This window comes from Neovison vison, chromosome 4 (genome assembly GCF_020171115.1).
Source record: "Neovison vison isolate M4711 chromosome 4, ASM_NN_V1, whole genome shotgun sequence".
Lineage (NCBI taxonomy): Eukaryota > Metazoa > Chordata > Mammalia > Carnivora > Mustelidae > Neogale > Neogale vison.
In genome coordinates, this window is record NC_058094.1 from 193,251,416 (window position 1) to 193,272,505 (window position 21,090).

General features: G+C 38.2%; 1 protein-coding gene across 1 annotated transcript in view; it reads right to left on the reverse strand.

Annotated features, from left to right (window-relative positions):
• IMMP2L (inner mitochondrial membrane peptidase subunit 2) overlaps nt 1–21,090 on the reverse strand; it is an 880,236-nt gene that overhangs the window by 262,306 nt on the left and 596,840 nt on the right. Inside the window, exon 5 of the mRNA XM_044246392.1 lies at nt 18,897–18,962. Within this exon, the coding sequence (XP_044102327.1) occupies nt 18,897–18,962 (66 nt within the window). The remainder of the gene's footprint in view (nt 1–18,896; nt 18,963–21,090) is intronic.

Here is a 21,090-nt window from a genome sequence, read left to right on the forward strand (position 1 = left end):
TAATTTCTAAGCTAGGAAATTCAAGGCCACATGGGGCATGAGCAGATTTTTATTCTCAAGGAAAAAAAAAAACTACATAAAACAACAAATAAGGAAACAGACAAATAAGCAGAATGCTTAAAAATACAGTATTTCGTGGGCTTGGGATATTACCATATACATCCAATACCTAAGGAGTAGGACTAATGCGGTAACACCAGATATTTTGATGACATTGGGGGCATTTGGGGTGGTATGGCTGTAGATGTTTACAGCAGATATTTTGATCAGTGTCACCACTTTATCATTAACATGCAAATATTTATTAAATAAATATCTATTAAGTACATATGTGAGTATATACATACATACCTACGCATATAACATATGATTTCTGAAATCAGTGAAAATAACTGAAGGGCAAATGGATATGATGAATTCTCAAACAGCACACCTTTCCATGTGAGATTAAAAAATAGTAACAATATAAAATTAATTCCGGTATCAGTAGCTAACACATATGATTTCATGCTATGTCAACTCCAGCTATCTCTCCCCCAGGGGCTCTCACTACCTACTTGACCACTGGCTCATGGAGGTATTTTGACACCCTTCTGGTAGTTAGTTCCTTGAAAAGAGTCTTAGACTTAACCTCACTGTCCCTCCCTCCACAGGGCTCTGTTTGTGGTACACATTCAACTAATATGTGTGAAATAAGCAGCCTGATACAAGAACAAAACCAATTTATTTTCAAGAGAAGAACTCTAAAAGAGGCTTCAGTAGAGTACTATTGTTCAAAATGTGTGTCTCCCATCCCTGAGGGAGAGTTGTATACACCCGCCATATTGATATTGGGTTGGGTCATGTGACTGGTTTTGGCCAATGACACATGAGTAGAAATCCCATGTCCCGCTTCCAAACAGAAGCCTCAAGATCCACCCCATGGTTCTACCATGCTTTCTTTTCCATCTCACCTGTGACTATTAATACCCTGTCACCCTGAATCCCTGAGAGAAGAAAACATGGAGCAGCATCTCATGCAACCTATGGTAAACTTATAATAGAGTGAGAATCAAGCATCTACTATAATAAACCATTGAGATTTAGAGGTCGCTTTTTCTCACGGAATACGTTAACCTAAACTGACTGACAGGGCACCCATTTAAGCCTTCTCAATAATAAACACACATATTCTCATCCCCTTTGCTGTGCGGGGACAGTCCCTGCAGCATTTACGCTGCTGGAGAGAGCAAAGAAAAACAGATGGCTGAGACTCGTGTTCTTTACCACTCACTTTCCTTAACCTTCAGCAACGTTGAAAATGTTCAGCACATTAGAGAGCTTACATTTTTAAAGATAAGGACTTGGGACTTATACTAATTGGACTAAGTTGAACTATTTCCAGAATAAACAGAATCATTTCACAGAGTGATATTCGGGATTGATGTTTTATAAATATTGCACAGAGCTTTCTGCAGTCTTTTTTAATTTGCCAAATACTTATTGAGCACACCCTCAATATGCTAAATTTTGTAAGACAGGACTGTGCGAGATGCCAGGCTCCAGAACGGAGTTGCTGCCCTTGATGCAAATTGTGCACAGGCAGAAAGATGCATGTACACCAGGCTCTAATACAATTAGATGCATTTTGTACCTGTATGATCAATACGGTACGCTGAAAACAGAGAAGAGGACAATCATTTCTGTCGGGGTGAGGATACAGCATTTTTTTAGATGGGTGAGGGAGGGTGAACTGCCTGCCACGTACGGGATACAACATGAGCATGGACAGAGAAGAATGATAGCTGTGTCTGTGTGTGTGTGTGTGTGTGCGCGCGCCCACCCACCCACACAGGCACGTGGGTGTAAGAAGAGTGGGCAGGGGAAGAAGACAAAAGCAAAAAACCACCCACGGTGAACAGTAAATGTTATGAAAAAGGAAGCTAGTATTCAATAGGAGCACAAAAGAGAAGGAGAAGGTTTGAAATCTTAGAAGGTTTTAAAAAAGAGGTGCGGGAATGGAATCTTTGGCTTACACACACATCTGCACGGATGTGCACGTATGTAGGCACGTATCTATACACGTAAGGTGTGTGAGACAGAGAAATGTTAAAAGTCAAATATGAAAGGGTATATTGTAAAATTCCCTTCACACTCCTGCTCTTCCATCTCTCTCGTTCCCTCCTCTAAAAGTGGAAGTTACACATTTACTAGTAATTACTGAGCAACTGAGAGTGCAGAAAACATGAGCGCGAACTCCTGGAAAAATGACGGGGGTGGGACTGGGGTTCAGGACCTACTGTGCGGTAGTTTTCTCATATACGTGCGTGTGTATACATATAAATCGAACCTTTTCTTCTTAACTGTGTCTCTCTTCCATGAACGCATCACAATGCCCTTAACTGTATGGATGTACATGCAGAAAGTTTCAATCTTCTGCTATTATAAACAATTGTGCAAGGAGCCGCCTTCACACACTCTTTGGCACTCAGGTGCAGATCCATCTACCAGATTAATGCCCAGAGATACGATTGCTGAGTAGGAGTTAGCCAGGCAAAAACAAAGCAAAGAAACAGGACAAGAGTGAGGCTGCTTCCTGTAAAGGCAAAGGTGTGTGAGGAATATGTAACTGCCCAGAAACAAACTGTCAGTGTGGCGAGAACACAGTGGGGAGAGTGCAGCCGGAGAGACACAGGGCCTGGTCATGAGGGATCTTTATGACCAGGTTCGTGAATGGCATAATGAGATTGACATTAAAAAAAAAAAAAATCGTTCTTGTGAGAGTGTGGAAGATGGGTTGGCAAAGATATGAAAGGGAAATCCATGAAACAAGATGGGAAAGATGGGATAGGGAGGGAGACAAACCATAAGTGACTCTTAATCTCACGAAACAAACTGTGGGTTGCTGGGGGTGGGGGGTTGGGAGAAGGGGAGTAGGGTTATGGACATTGGGGAGGGTATGTGCTTTTGGGTAAATTGGAAGGGGAGATGAACCATGAGAGACTATGGACTCTGAAAAACAATCTGAGGGGTTTGAAGTGGCGGGGGGGTGGGAGGTGGGGGTACCAGGTGGTGGGTATCATAGAGGGCACAGCTTGCATGGAGCACTGGGTGTGGTGAAAAAATAATGAATACTGTTTTTCTGAAAATAAATAAATTGGAAAAAAAAAAGAAAGGGAAATCAGTGAGGATACAGACACGGTAATCCAGGGAGGAAATCACGAAGTCCTGCTAACCCATCTTCCTGGGCACTGTTAGGCAAGTCCTCTCTGCTTGCCTCTTGTTCGCCTCTCCTTTGGGGAGACTTCCAAGACCCACGTCTGAGATGCCTCATGGTATAGGAGCAGCCCGAGGGAGCGACACGGTGACGGGATCCGCCTCTCTACCCTGGAGTGGGAAAACATTCTTCCTGGCGCTAATCCTTCTACAGAGATTTGTGTACTCTCTGCCTCCCTCTTTTCGACAGAATAAATATCATAGAATTTAAGAGCTGGAAAACATGTTCCATATAACAGTCCAAGGGCCCTCAAATTTGTGAGATGCTTTCCATTTTCCTAAAAGCATGAGATCACAGGGAGGGCAGAGATTTTGAAGAAAGTGAGAGTGAACTTCTAAAGAAAAGATTGGGGTGGGTTGATGCTCAGGATCGAACACTTCATTAAGCCTGGAAAGGGAAAAGGCAGTCATGACACCATTGTGTTTTTTCCCACCCCCAAATCCCCACACCACTGGAAGTTTAAGCTTAGGTAGGGTAGCAATAGAGTCACATTGAAGAAAACATCATTTCATGCCTAAATAAGTAGAGCGAAATATAAATAGGTTAAACTACTCAAGTTAAAACAGATCATTGGTGAGGGAACTAATACTAGAATATTTTCTCAAATTTCAGCATGCATCAGAATCACCTTATTAAAACATAGGCTGCTGGCTCCAGACGCGGAGTTCTTGATGCAGTGCGGGGAAGTGGGAATCAAGAATTTGCATTTCTAACAAGTTCCTTGGTGATGTTGATGCTACAGTCTGGAGATCACACTTAGAGGAACATTCTACTAGAACAATGCCACCCTCCATATGGTAGCTATGTTCCCTATAGAACATATGTAGATATATATGGTCTTCCACAATAAAGGATTACTAGATTTTTTTATGACTTTAACATATTGACAAAAACATGTTACAAGCTTTATACTAAAGTCCCATTTGTCATTATTTGTGAAACTCTTAGATTAGGATTAACACATACTATTAGCATTAATTTAGCAGACAAACATATAAAAGTTACGTCAAAGAATTCAGTTTCTAAAGGTCTACTTCATGGGCCTTTAGCCATCAAAAATAAAATTAAATGGCTTTAAGAAAACATATTTCCTTAAGTAACCTATGAGAATGAATAAAACTAAAAGGCAAATCATGAACTAGAAATAACTTTTATCTACAGATGGCAAGGGGTTAACATACATAATAGATTCAAACTGATGGGGGGGCCTGGGTGGCCCAGCTGGTTAAGTGACCCACTCCTGATTTTGGCTCAGGTCATGATCTCACGGTCATGAGATTAAGCCTCATGTGGGGCGCCACGCTGGGTGTGGAACCTTCTTAAGATTCTCTCTCTCCCTTTCTCTCTGACTCCCCTCCTTCACACCCCCTCCCCTGTGCACATGCTCTTTATCTCTCTCAAAAAAAAAAGCAAAATAAAACCAACAAAAACCAAATCTATATCTATATCATTCTCCAAACTGATAAGAAAACATTGAATGCCATTTAAAAATGGGGAATTCTGAAATAATTCTTAGAAAAGGAAGAAAACTATTAATAAAATACTCATTCCTATTAGCAATAAAAATAATATAAATGAAAACAGCAAGGAGAAACATCTTCTCACCTATTGTATTAGCAAAGACGAAAATGACATTAGTACTTATCAGTGGCTCAATATACTGTGCAATATTCATACATTGCCATGAATGTGAAAAGTGAAACTTTCATTTAAGTTCCATATGCATATCCTCTTTATTTCTCTTGCCTCTTATAGGCAAGGAAGTTGCAAGTTTTAATTTTAACAAAATCATTATTTTTTAAAAGTCATGTGAGAATACTAGAGCTCCCATACATCAAGTGAGGAGTCACTTCAATTTCCATTAGGCAGTAAGCATTCTCTTGATTTTAATGATAGCCTTGTGAGACTTAGAGTGCGGGCTTGATTTACATAATCCCCCAAAGACAGTCCCAGAAATCCATTAAAGGTCACCTTACTTTCCCATACACATGCGAAATTCTAATCTGTTCATTCATTTCCTCTTCTATTATCACACTCCTGGCTTTTGTAAAGCTTACTGCTTATTATACTTTCATCTCAAATAGAAAATCTTTCAGGTTGGCTTTCCATCCTACTAAACTCCATTGCAGTATGTATTACTTGCTCCTCTTCATGTTATAGTTACAGATTAAATAGTCATTTACTTTCTGATGTATGTAATATTGGAATCCAAACTGCAGAAATGTTCCTTGGAAGCATCAATACACCTTGAGGCGTAGCAGTGTGGGACGCAGCGTTTATCACTGCCAGCTCTGGGCTGCATATTAAAACCAGGTATCGCATAATGGCCAGGGAGTAGAATTTATTTTTGTAATAAGCAAAGTAGAAAATCTCCTTAGTTCCCAAGTGTCCAGTTGCAGAAACCCAGAGTTAATGACTTGCTATTCATCATACCCCAGATATACAACTTTCATCACACAATTGACTCCTCTGAAAGGAAAGATCACCAACTGTCAGCTCCCCTAATAATGAAAAAAAAAATTAATTATTTTCACTCAAATTCTCCTTTGAGTTGAGGATGATCAATTTCAAAATCTTATTAGTTCTGCTAGTGTGAACCATTCAGATTCTCAGGGGAAAAAACTAGGGAGACACTCTATTTTCTAAATCAACAATTTATGATTAATATTTCTGTCAACAAACGTCTTCCAATATTACAAAAAGTGCAAACATAGACTTTAGTTTCATCATCGACATTTTAAATATGGGAATGATTACCATTTTTGCCTAACTAAGATGCTATTATATATAAAGGTATCCCTCGTAATAAACTAGAGAACATTTGAACATTTTCTGTAATACAACAAATAAATTGAGGAACTAAAATAAATTACTTAAAAAAAAAAAAAAGGATCCTCTAGATTATTAGCCCCTTCTTCTCCGCACTGTCAGTTTAGTCCGGCATAGCCGGATCGAGCTCAAACAACAGACAGAAGATCACTGGAGTTCTAATGCTGGGCTTATAAGAAGAGCTTAAATAGCCTGGCGTAGTATTCTGATACAACATTTTCCCATCTGTAGGGATATTCCTTTTGTATTAGGAAGAAACTATTTGGGCACTGAAATTTATTCTACTCTTTTATGAGCATTGTGGCTCCTCGCCAGTGAAGATACTCTCTGCAGTGTTCTTAAAGTATCATAGCTCTTCCCCAACCAGCTCAAGACAAATATCTTCACTGTTCAGGTGTACCCATGTCGCTTCGAGCAATGCTGCAAAAACCTCACTTGGAGAAACACAGCTACTCTGTCTCGACCAGCATTTAACCCAAGAACCCAAGCCTTTTAAGCTAATTCCTCTCTACTATTTAAACTGCTGGCCGGGACTGGAAAATAAATTCAGTATTTTCTACTTATCTCTAAGGTTAAAGGAATGAAAGTAGATAATATAGACCAGAATTAGCAAACTAGGTAGGACCCGGGGGCCAAATGTAGCCTAGTATCTGTTTCTGTAACTAAAGTTCTATTGGGACATTCATTTTATGTACTGTTCATAGTTGCTTTCATACTACAGTATCAGAATTGAGTGGTTTTGTCAGAGATGGTATAGCCTGCAAAGCTATAAGACATATTTACGATCTGGCTGTTTACAGAAAAAGCATATTGACCCCTGCTACAAACACCAGGTAACTGTGCATGAAGAACCAATTCAAGATCTGAAAAATACAGTAGCCCGCATTTGAGTACACAGTAAAACTGGTTTTCTTCCAACTTCAGAATTTATCAAATATGGACCTATATCTTGATTGAGCAATAGAATAATTTTTTTTTCAATGATGACAGAAAAAATTGATAATCTAAAATGGGCAAGGCATTCTGTTAAGCTCTGGAGACGCCAAATAGAAAATCAGTTAATAATATATTACAGTTATTAGTGAGTTAAAATTTACAAAGTATTGGGAGATATTTGGTCTTGAAAATCACTCTGAAAATAGAGATTTTTTTTTCCTTTTAAAATCAGAGAGGTCAATAACTTTTCCAAGGTCACACAGTTTGTAAGAAACAGAGTTGGAATTGAATCTATCACCTTACTCCAAGGGTACACTCCTTCTACTATTTTCATGCTACCCCTTATTACCCCAGACACCTAAAAGAAGCTCTCATACAACAGAAGTTACAAAAATATAATAGCATCCATAACTAAGTTAATACCTTAAACACACCTGCTCCGTCACATGAAATTCTTTCTCTAAACATTTTAAAAGAGAAACAGTGTGGTCAATGTTAGGTTGAAACAAGGTTAACTGAAACTGTGCAAAAATAGAAGAGCTATCTGTTCCTTAATTATTAAGTAATTATTCAGGCTGAAATATTCTTAAATCTTTCTGGCATGCTTCTTAAGCTTCCTTAAAAAGGTATTTTAAGACCATCTTTTTAGTTTCCTACTAAGATAATGACACTTATATGCCTTTTCCAAATATTTGACAGACTTACATTACTGTGAGCAAAGAAAAAAAATAAATAAAAATCAATATTTTGTTCAAAGGAGTGTACAAAAGTCAGCATTTTTCTACATTTTTACTTGCAGGCCACAACTTCAAAAAGTTATACTACTAAGAAGTCTAATTAAGCCAGCAGCGAAGAAGGCGACTAGATTAACGCACTGACCAGCCCCCAGTGTGATGTGCTCCCTGGTAGGAAATACCAGGCTCCGTGACAGCTCCTCCCGTGATCTGTCTGCACTGGGGGAGGCGAGGGAGGCTCGTGGCAGAATTAGGGAGTAAAGTCCCCAAAGTCAGCCCAAAAAGAGAGGAAAGGAGCTTAGTGAAAACCATCCAGGTTAGAGACTGACTACTGTATTCTGGAGGGCAGCAAGAAGATGTTAACAAGGATGGAGCCAGACCAGAGACTCCTGCTAGGCTCCCAGCTGTGGAAAATTTTCCCTAATTAAGCTAAGCAATGGGTTCCCTCCCTGAACCCCCCACCCCCAGTCACTTCATGTTATATACTGCCTGGAGAGAACATGATGGTTCCAATTCCTTTTAGATATGATGACTTGAATAGGAAGAACATTAAATAATAAGGACATTTACTTACTATTCACTTTCATTCTCTTGCCTATAATTTTCTGTAAATGGTTTTGTCTGGGTCACATATTATTGTTACCCAATAATTTGCACACAGTATCTTTGTGTACATTACTCCTAGGAGTATAATTTATTATTCGGAACTTTATAAATAAGCAATTCTGAAGTTGCCATGTTTTCAAATACCTACCTAGGAGAGGTATACAAGTATATTACTATAAAATAGGTGTACCTATCTGAGTAACACACACACCAGAACACATAAATTATTATATATATATAAATTATTATATATATATTATATATATAATATATAAACATTATATATTATATATATAAAATTATTATATATATAATAAATTATATATATATATGTATATTATATCTGAAGTATGTGTTTTTTTCCTTCTGGAATATTCAAGGAAAAATGCTATGATATAAATATTTTTCTAAACCTTCCAATCTCCTACCAGGAGACATAGATCAGGATCCAAACCATATATACCTCTGGGAGTGTGATTAGAAGTCTGAGGGAAAAGAGACTTTTTCATTTTACCCCATATGCTCCACTATCGTTTCAATTTTCGTAAATTATACTAAGCCTGTATTGCTTTTGCAATTAAGAAGGGAGCTGGAGGGGCACCTGGGTGGCTCAGTGGGTTAAGCCTCTGCCTTCGGCTCAGGTCATGATCCCAGGGTCCTGGGATGGAGCCCCACATCGGGCTCTCTGCTCAGCAGGGAGCCTGCTTCCCTCTCTCTCTCTCTCTGCCTGCCTTTCTGCCTACTTGTGATCTCTTTCTGTCAAATAAATAAATAAAATCTTAAAAAAAAAAAAAAAAGAAAAGAAAAGAAAAAGGAAAAGAAGGGAGCTGGAGATCTATTCATCTCAAACTTTAACCAGAAAGTTGAGTACGACACAGCCCAGCTCCCTAGGTAGACCAGATGCTGTCCCTACAGGGATGTTCCAGGGACCTTTGTACATTTTTATCGTGGAAATTGTATTTCTTTGTTGCTTTTGTTGCCTTTTCACCAGAGCATAAATGTCAGGAAGGCACAAACTATCGATGGCTTTTCATACTCACAACCTCAGAATCCTACACAGTGTCCAGCACACAGTAAATATTCCAGGCACTCAATAAACAATGATTAGATCGTGACTGCTTCTAAGAATATCTGATAATTACTGAATACATTCTTCGGTGCCAAGCACTGTGCTAGCCAAATTATAGCCACTATGTCATGTTATCCTGAAGAGTACTCCAGGGAGTAGGACTGTAATTTCCATTTACAGATGAGGGAAATTAAGCGTAGAGAATTAAGTAATTTGGTAAAGTAACGCAAGAAGTGGCAACGCTGGGATACAAACCAAGGAAGCCTGAATTTATAGTTTGTGCTCCTGACCTCCATGACATACCGAATGAATCAATGATTCTGCATAGGAGAATGAATAGTGAAGATGTTTTTATCTAAAGAAGAATCCTATTCAAGAGACAGGCAGAGTAGGTTCAAAAATGAAGCAAGAGAAACCACTAATGGGGGTGAGGAGAGTACCGCCATCCCCGCGGCCACCATCATTAGAGAAAGCAATTCAGTCTAAGGAGCCTACTGACCTCCAGCAACCGCACCCTCCTACGTGAACGTGTACACACTGCAGTTGGTGTAGTGCCTCTGAAAACCTCCCTATGTTGCTAAATCGATTATACAAATAATCTCGCCCTTAAAAATCCAGATCAGCATTTTTGCACATACACTGAAAGTGGCTGTCTCTCTGGTGGTGACGAAGAACTACCTACTGCTAATGCACAGAATTTTTATTAGCAATTCCCTTTTTTTTTTTTTAAAGATTTTATTTATTTATTTGACAGACAGAGATCACAAGCAGGCAGAGAGGCAGGCAGAGAGAGAGAGAGAGGAAGAAGCAGGCTCCCCGCCAAGCAGAGAGCCCGATGCGGGGCTCGATCCCAGGACCCTGGGATCATGACCTGAGCCGAAGGCAGAGGCTTTAACCCACTGAGCCACCCAGGCGCCCGTCAGCAATTCTATTTTTATTCACAGATACAGCAGCAGTGTGCGAAATAATCATCTGCATCTACAAAAAAAGAAAGATTCCAAAAAGCCATGGGTTACCTACCAGTCCATAATTCTTTAGTAAAGAAGAATTCTCTTTCTTTCAAGAGGAAGGGAAGGATGTCCAGGAGAAATTAATAATTTCTCAGGTCGACATCAGAGCAAAGCTGATGATTTTTCACAAATGCCTCTAATTTAGTGGTAACTAACCCTTATTGGACAGACCCTGGAATACTTAATTCCATGCTCAAGATCTTACCTATTAAATAATAGAATTGGTCAGAAGCTAAGCACTTACCAAGGATGTGCTGTGCCATTTTGATTTGGGAAAATTCAGAATTCAAACTAAACCAGGCTTAAGTGGCTCAGAAATTTGTGAAAGTCTTTTCTGCTCAAATCACTAACAGCTAAGGCCTAGTGTACAAATATCTTCCTGTCTTCAAAAGCAACCACTTACCTGTGTCCCATTTGAGAACCATAAAATAAAACCATTAGCTTCCATGCTCTGAAACATTCTCTTCCACAATCTTTATCAGGGTCCGGGACACAAGTATCTTTTCAAATTTCATCTTTATTCTGTCCTTTCTTTAAGGAAAGAACATATTCCTAAATCCTAATCTACCAAAAATGTCATAAATCAATACACGGTCTTCAGAGTGCCACAGAGATAAATTAAGCTCCTATTATTCAGAGCTACTGCATCCAAAAAAAAAAAAAAAGTTATTAAACAAGCATCATTTTTAGTTTTACTGGGGAAAACTCAATTTAGTTCTGTTTTTCTTCCTATAAAGCTTCATCCTTTCCTGGAACATAATATGATTCAACCATCTGGGATAGGCTAATATTGATTTCCGAATCTTCAATAGCACACTTAAAATCAACAAGTTTTAAAATGTTTCATTTCTAGTGATTCAATGGATTTTTTTTTTGCTAATATCAGATAGTTATTTTTAATAAATTAGTGTTTTGACATTTTACAATATAGTCTCCAGACCAGAAGAGGAATTATGATTTAAATATTTTACAGTGAGAGAAGTCTCATGGTTCTTTAATGCAGGATATTTTGCAGGATCGGTAGTTGTTACAGAAAGTCCTACACTGTCCTTTCTAGCATGGAAATGACTGTGTTGCGAGCAGGGCAGGCCTCTCCACAACATCATTGATGCTGCCCAACCGAAAGCCTCCCTGAGGCCAGGAAGTGATTATTCTCTACGAACCCTTCTTGGAATTCTCCTGAACAAGGCGAACCACGAACTAAAGAAAATCAAATCATGTAAAGTGAATTATAAAGTAGATTACATTTCACTGGTAAGGCGACCATTTGTTGCAGTTTGTCTTGGCAGCCCCCCATGCTGATTATTCCAACATAATCATCATCCCCTTTCACTCTCAAGAGTGTCCTAGTTTGGGGATGCACTGGTGATTTACTTCATGGAGCTCGCTAACGACATAGATTCCCAGATTCCAAGTATCTATCTGTAAAGTGTGTTTTAGTAAGTAAGAAGGGAAATGATAAAAGGCTTCATTTTTGACGGGGCTGAGAAAATCTGTGAAACAGAAGTACAAGTGCCCAGTAAAAAATGTTGATGCCTTACAATTTCAGTTGCGGTTGATTCATATTGACTTCCTGCAGTTTGGTGCTTTGTATTCATTTTATCTTTTTCTAAAATAGCCTTTCTATGTGAGTCATAACAAATTAATAAGAAAAAGCAAATAACTATGAAAAATATTTTGGTGGAACTAATGGCCTTGTCTAAATATTACTTTCATTAGCTTTTTACTGTTCCTGTTACAGATAAGCAGACCCATTTGGGCAAACTTGATGGAAACGGCTAGATTTCTAGCTAAGTTATCCACACAATCAAGCAACTGTCTTGTGATGTTAATCAATGTTGACATCATGACAGAAAGTTCAGACTTGCAAAACTCACATCTGTTATCATCTTAGGAATATTTGGCTCAATTCACTGAACAAATGCTTCAACTCTACTTTTGCCTTGTCAATATAACCGTAATGACTGTGATTACAAATAATGTGACTACTTTTATGAGTCACTCTGAAAATCTCAAATCAAAGTAGTCATCATTCATGTCACAAACAAAGATACTTAACCACTTTTAGAAGAAGCTATGTATTATTTCCTCAAGAGAAAAATACTTTGACCAGTTACTTGGGTCAGACTGCCTCCCTTTCGTCTATTCACCACACAGCACAGAGGGATCTTTTAAAAATCTCAATCACATCCTATCACTCAAGACTCAAAACATTCCACGGGCTTGCCATCCCACTACAATAAAATCCAAAGTCCTTCCTATGACCCACGGAGTTCTGCAAACCTCTGATACTAGTCTCCTGCCTGAATTTTCCTCGTTCAATTGGGTCTGATATCCTGCTTCTCGCGATTCCTTAAACTCACTTACTGTCTACCCTTCTCAGGATTAAATCTGTTATTCCTTTGGTGTGAACTGCCTTTGTCCCAGATCCTACTATGGCTCTCTTCCTTCCTCCCGTAATATAAGAGTCTGCTACATATCTGCTCATTAGAGTGGTTCACAGTGAACATCCTGCCTAAAATAGCAGTCCCTGAACCTCCACTCTATACACCCTTTCTGACTTTATTTTTCTTTAGCACATCTAGCTCAGTGTTATGTCTTGCATTATGTGTTATGTATTTGCCTGTTATCTGCTTCTAACCACTAGGATATAAACTCCACGAGAGCAGGGACTTTGTCTCTTCTCTTCAATTATGTCTCTCTAGTGGCTACACCAGTGTTCCTTAAATGAATGTTTCTAAGGCCTATTGGTCAGCAATCTGATTAAAGTAAATAGAACCTAAAAATCTAAACTCATTTCAGAATTAGTGTTGAAATGCTTTGACTTCTGAATCTGAAGTCCATCACTCCCCCATTGCATTTGATCTTTAAACCCGCCTCCTCTGAAATGCGTATTTTGCATTTCATTTGCATTTCAAATGCAGCCTTGGTAAGAGTATAAATAGGTTGGTGAGATGGGAAGCAAACCTCTTGGGAGGGAAATCTGGCTGTATACACTAGAACTAAAAATAACAACAACAACAATAACAACAATACGTTGACCTAGTATTTCTAATTCTAGCTATCTGTTCTACAACAATAAACACACAACTGTCCAAAAGTATGTGTGCCACAGTGTTCATGATAGCATTTTGAATTTTTCCAGTTTGTGTTATTTCTGTAACTTAAATCAGTTACTCAATCTTCCCCAGAGGGTAGGGTCAAAGCTATGACCAAGGAGAACAGCTTATAGGTCTATTGAACATGAGGCTTCAAAGGCTGAAGCTAAGTGAAGTGAGTGCTGACTACAGTGTCCCAGTTTGGCAGGCCTCGCAGTGTCTGCCAGACATACAAGCCCCTTCAGAGAGGGTCCTTAGAGCCAAAGGGTCTGTACTAGGTGACTGGCCAAGACAGCCACAATGGGCCAGACCAAGGAAGGGCACCCGCCCCAACGGCAGCTCATTAGTTGATTGACCAGTGGCATGTCAGGTGGACATAGACTAGTTCTGCACCTCAAAGGGACATACTCAGCTTTCTCTCAGGTAGTTTAAACAAAAGGTACATCCAAGGAAGCCAACAGTTGGCAATGGAGCAAAAGCCAATAGGAACACAAGCAAGACAGGCAAACAGATGGATAGAGGGTACAGGTGCACAGAAGCCGGAAATCTAGCCGTAGTCCCATTTCTAGTCTTCAGTGAGGTGAGGCTGATCCCTGGCTTCTGTCACACTTCTTTCACCAGGCAGAAACAAAACATCAGTCAACCATCTGCTGAATTATCTTTAAAATAATGCTCTTTAAACTATATTTTACTATGTATCTTTTTTTTTATAACTAACAGAACATTAAATTGACAATTAGATTAAGCCTTGAAATTGCTTAGTTCTGAAAAGATAATTGTTTCCTCTCTACCCACTAATTATGTATAATTCACAATAGAAATACTACAAAATCCATGAAAAGGGTGAGTCCTAATAAGTCAGATTTTTTTCTTTGATCATTTTATGAAATACCAAGTACTTTCCAAAAAAAAAAAAAAAATCTGGTGATGTGCATTCAGGTTTAGCTTGCCTAATAAGTAATCAAGTATTATCCAAGGTAAGACCGGGAAGGGAAAGTCCACATCACAAACCAAAGCACCTTGTCTACCAAAAGTCAGGACACCAACAGACAAATTATTTCTGATGGAAGAAAGACAGCATATTTTTAAATTTTTAAAAATATGCTTCAGCATTAAAAAAAAGACAAACCATAAGAGACTCTTAATCTCACAAAACAAACTGAGAGTTGCTGAGGGGTGAGGGAGTAGGGAGAGGGTGGTTGGGGAGGGTATGTGCTATGGTAAGTGCTGTGAAGTATGTAGGCCTGATAATTCACAGACCTGTACCCCCGGGGCTAATAATACATGTTAATAAAAATAATTTTAAAAAATGGGTCATAGACAAAAAGAGGTAAGCATATCAGTAAATAATACTGTTTTACCTAATACCTCTTAATATTTTTCAGTGCTGTTAGGAAATTTTTATAGAAATATATCCAATTATTAATTTGAAGCCCAGGAAGCCTAGAATTTTTAAGCATCTATTTTATTCAGAAGAATAAAATTTTAAATTTTTGTTTAAAACATGAAATACAAAAAAATTTATTTTTCTAATCAATTATCACAAAGGTTTCAGAGCCTACATACTGGGAAAGTCTTGAGTCTTGGTACTTCCATTCCTTATGTTACTCATTGCTTCATGATAGAGGTATAGTGAAAAGAGACAAAAAGGGCCACATGTCCAAAGTGTTAATTTTCACACAACAAAGCAGCCAGCCTTTCCCCATGTGGATTGCAATAGTGGTGGGGGGGGGGGAAGCAAGGCTTAAAAAAAAAAAAGATAGATCCCTATCTCCTTTCCCCTCATCTCCCAGCCCTGTACCAATAACCCTCCTTCTAGTTCAGCCACTCTGTGAACCCAACACAGTATTTACACATACTGATTTCTAATTACAAAGAGTTTTTTTTGTCTGACTAAGTTTTACCATCTCACATTGTTGACTCTTCAGCTAGTGACCAATAATGATACATCTGAATTAAAGCTGTGTTCTCTTTGGATTATAATGTAAAATGAATCCCTTGACATTCCTAATCTTGTTAGATTATTTGACATAGATAAAATTTTTGCTCCCTTTGTTGACTAACACTTTTTTTTTTAATAGCCTATGGAGATGTAATTTATATAACATGTAATTTACCCATTTAAAATGTACAATTCATTGTTTTTAATATAGTCACAGAGCTGTGGAACTATCATACTTTATTTTCATACATTTATTTTCAACATTCTCATACCACCTACCAAAAACAAACAGACGAACAAAACCAAAAAACAACAACAAAAAAATTGTACCCATATCTCTCAATCCCCTTTTTCATGCCCCTGGGAACCCTTATTTTTTGCCTCTATGAATCTTCCTATTCTGGACATTTCATATACCATAAATATAATCCAATGCTGGTCTTTCGTGATCAGCTTCAATCTTTTAATATGACGTATATTTTATATGCTGACTCATTCCCTGAATAGAATTTGCATCACATCCACACAAACTGTCATCCAAATATTAAAAGTATATTTTGGGGGCTCCTGGGTGGCTCAGTCAGTTAAGCAGCTGCCTTCAGCACAGGTCATAATCGCCAGGTCCTGGGATGGAGCCCCACATCGGGCTCCCTGCCCACTGTGGGAGCCTGCTTTCCCCCTCTCCCTCTGCCTGTTGCTCTGCCTACTTGTGGTCTCTCTCTATCTCTCTAATAAATAAATAAAATCTTTTAAAAAAATAAAAGCATATTTTGGACATTTATGGATGTATATCAAATAGTTTTCCAAATTTACAGCTCTTCACCGTTTCTTACTGAAATCAGAAGACTGGATAGGATCTTCAAAATAGAAAGCAATCGCCAAATTCTGCAAACTGACCACACAAATCCTACACATAACAAAAACTAAACTCTTTAATATAAATACACTCAAACCTGACTAAAATGACATTATTATACATACTCATTCTCCCCCAAATGCCTAATCTATTTATGGAATCAAAATAAAAGGACCTCTTATAATTCAAAATATTAAATAACCGGTACAAAATGAGCAAATACATTGAAAAGACACTTCACCCAAGAAAATATACAAATGGCAAGTAAGCATGTGGAAACATTCTCAACATCAGTAGCCTTCAGGGAAATGTAAATCAAAACCACAATGAGTTTCTACTCTACACCTATGAGGATGGCTAATGAGAAATATTCATAATACCAAGTGTTGGCAAGGATACAAAGGAAATCAAACCCTTGTGCATTGCTGATAGAACATAAAATATTATAGCCACTTTTTTTTTTAAAGATTTTATTTTATTTATTTGAGAGAGAGAGACAGTGAGAGAGAGAATGAGTGAGGAGAAGGTCAGAGAGCGAAGCAGACTCCCCATGGAGCTGGGATCCTGATGTGGGACTCGATCCCGGGACTCCAGGATCACGCCCTGAGCCGGAGGCAGTCGTCCAACCAACCGCGCCACCCAGGCGTCCCTTATAGCCACTTTTGAAAACAGTTTGGTAGTTAACCAAAGTTAAACATCTACTTCACCATAATCGCTAGCATCTCTAGGAATATAGGTATTTTAACAGTGATACATGCAAATACATTTCAGTAGAAATAAAAACGCATTTCTACCCAAAGACACACATCTGTAGCATTTATATAAATGTTCATATCTTTACTCGTAATATCCCTAAACTGGAAAAATTCTAATGTTCATTAGTTCATAAATGAACATACAAAATGTGGTAGGTCCATACAATGGAACCATACAAAGGAAAAAATTACAGATATACATACATAGGGGAAACACAGGTATAAAAGACTATATATTGTATAATACCATCTAAATTAATTTTCTAGAAAAGTCTAAACTATGGCGACAGAAAGCAGATCCCTGATTGCCTGGGACTGGCCAACTGGGACTGGTGGGAGCCTCACGTAAGTGTAAATGGGAGGAGGGAACTTCTAAAGGTAATGGAAGTGTTCAAACATCAGACCATGGTGAGGCTTGCACAACTGTATATACATATACTGAAACTCATTACACTGTATATTTAAAATGGGTGAGCTGTACAGTATATAAATCTTACCTCAAAAAAGCTTTTAAAACAAAAAAGACTGTACAAATATTCATAAATATAAACCATTCAAACCATCTTGCAATAGCTCCATTCATGTAACGCACACTACTCATGGACAGGTTATCATGACATGAACATTTTTGCCATCCATTCCTACATCAGCAAGTTCTCACAGTGCAAACAGTGTGAGGACTCCTTTATACTTGTAAAAATAACCAAGGCTCTCAAAGAACTGTTCGTCAATATTTACCACATTAGAAAATACACTCTGTCAATATTTACCATATGGGAAACAAAAATGGTAAATTAAAAAAAAATCTTTATAGATTCAATCTAAAAAAAATAATAAACCTATATGTTAACACATACAAAGATGTGTTTAATGAAAAGTATAATTATTTTCTAAAACAAAAGAAAAAAGTGGTGAGATCAGTTGCATTTTTTTCTATTTTTGCCAATCCGTTTAGTGTTTGGATGAATGGGAGACAGCCATATTCCAATATCCTCTCCTGCTTTCAATTTGATGGCATCGCACACATCACATAACCTTGGAAAACTCCACTGTACACTCAAGAGAAAATGAGAGTGAAAAGGCAAACGGCATCTTAGTATTATTAGGAAAATAGTTCTGATCTCACTGACCCTCTCAAAGGGTCTTGGGAATGCCCAGCGATCCTCTGGCCATCCTGTGAGAACTGCTGGCTTTGATTCTGTGTTAAAACCAACTGAGATTCATTTTAATGAGACTGTTTAATCCATAGGGTCATTAATATAGATATTTTAGAATTAAGTTTTTTGGCAAACAGGCTCAAAAAATTTTCTGAATATTGGGGTGCCTGGGTGGTACAGTTGGTTAAGCATCCGATTCTTGATTTCAGCTCGGATCATGATCTCAGGGTTGTGAGTACACATATAGAAAATCTCCCACTTCAAGTTTCTGTATTTGCTTCTGAAATAATAGATGTTTATGAATTTGTCTAAAATAAACCTTAATTACATAACCTAAAACAATCAGGCTAATTTTAATTTTTGAAAACACAATTATTTAGTGGTCAGTTTAGAAAACCTGGTCAATTTCAGTTAATATTTATTTCTCCTATGCCTTGCAGATAAAAGATAATAATATAATCAAGAGGCTATATTTGCCTTACATCCTGAAATGGTTGATGAGGCTCACTGAAGACATACCAGTTCATTTGGGATGTCTCCAAAGCTTTGGTCCTCTGAATTGAGTGTACTTCCCAAGTGATATGATTTAAAACTCAATGAAATTCCAGAATTTATAACTTGAACTTAAAAACAAGTTTCAGTACTTACTTTACAATATCTCCTTCAAGGGCAATCACTCTTTTAATGATCTTCTGTTCTGGGTTTTTAGGGGACCTAGAATAAAATAAGGTTATTTTAGGTCAGTTAAGTCTCTATTGTTTTAAGGTCAGTTATGTCTCTATTGTTTAAAGAAAATGAAAAGCAATTTTGTAACAAAAGGGCTATATTAAAATCCTTCCCACCCATGAAAGTGACATCAATCCTACCTAGGTCTCAAGTAATAGAAAGTTACTATTGACGTCATTCTCATTTTAAACCTTTGGAGGAGGAGAAGCCATGCTGAAAGTTTATTCTAATAAAAAACACAGAGGGAGGGTGCCTGGGTGGCTCAATTGGTTAGGTGACTGCCTTTGGCTCAGGTCATAATCCTGGAGCCCCAAGATCAAGTCCCATATTGGGCTTCCTCCTCAGCAGGGAGTCTGCTTAACCCTCTGACTCTCTCCCCTCTCATGCTCTCTCTCTCTCTCTCAAGTAAATAAATAAAATCTTAATAATAAGAATTATTAATAAGGATATTATTATTAGTAGTAATATATAATGAATGACAGATCACAATTAGGCAGAGAGGTAGGCAGAGGGAGAGGGGGAAGCAGACCCCCTGCTGAGCAGAAAGCCCAATGCAGGGCTTGGTCCCAGGACCCTGAGACCATGACCGAAGCCGAAGGTAGAGGCCCAACCCAACAAGCCACCCAGGCGCCCCCATCATTAGTGTTTGATGTAGTGTTCCAAGATTCATTGTTTACATATAACAACCAGCATTCCATGCAATACGTCCCCTCCTTAATACCACCATCAGGTACACCCAACATTCCACCCTCTTCCCCTCTAAAACCTTCAATTTATTTCTCCGAGTCCACAGTCTCTCATGGTTCATCCCCCCCTCTGGTTTCTCCCCTTCATTTTTCCTTTCCTTCTCCTAATGTCCTCCATGTTATTCCTTATGTTCTATAAGTAAGTGAAACCATATGATAATTGACTTTCTCTGCTTGATTTATTTCACTCAGCATAATCTCCTCCAGTCCCGTCCATGTAGATGCAAAAGTTGGGTATCCATCCTTTCTGATGGCTGAGTAATATTCCACTGTATATATGGACCACATCTTCTTTATCCATTTATCTGTTGAAGGGCATCTCAGCTCTTTCCATAGTTTGGCTATTGTGGACCTTGCTTCTATGAACATTGGGGTACATATGGCCCTTCTTTCCACTGCATCTGTATCTTAGGGGTAAATACCCAGTAATGCAATTGCATGGTCATAGGGTAGCTCTATTTTTAATTTTTCGAGGAATCTCCACACTGTTTTCTAATATCTGTACAAACTTGTATTCCTACCAACAGTGTAAGAGGGTTCCCCTTTCTCCACATCCTCTCCAACATCTGTTGTTCCTTGCCTTGTTAATCTTTGCCATTCTAACTGGTATAAGGTGGTAACTCAATGTGGTTGTGATTTGGAATTCCCTGATGGCTAATGATCATGAACATTCTTCCACATGTCTGTTAGCCATTTGTATGTATCAGAAGATCCTTTTAAACTGCATTTAGGTTTAGCCATTTGAAAATTATGTAATTTGGAGTGCTAAAAGAAGGGTACTGACATCCAACTCTATCCCTGGAATTTCACTCTGGGGAAGTCCATGTCCATCCTGAGCAACCCATATTGATGAGGAAATATGGTCTGCCAACCATATGAGTGAGCTTAACAGCAGAACCTTCAGACTTAGTCAAGTATTCAGAGCCTAGCTCTAGCCAACAGTGTCACTATAGTCTCATGAGAGACCACAAGCCAGACCACCCACCCATGCTGCTTCTGGCTTCCTGATACTCAGAAAATGTGTGAGATAATAAACATTTGTTGTTTTGAGCTTTGAAATGTTGGAGTAATTTGTTACACAGCACAGCAATGACTAAATCTTAATAAGGCCAATTTCCTGCCAATAACATTTTAAGTTTTTGAACAGACACATTTCAAGGAACATCTCATACATCATCACATAAATGATCATTTAATATGAATTTGGAAATCAAGGATAGATAAAAATATTCTCAATTCAAGTCACATTTTGAATGGAGTTGCTTTTAAAAAGGAAAGTAAATGCACAAAAACGGAAATGATTAAATATATTCAAAATGTAACACTTCATCAAAGTAAATATGCAGTTTCAATAAGATTTATATTTCATA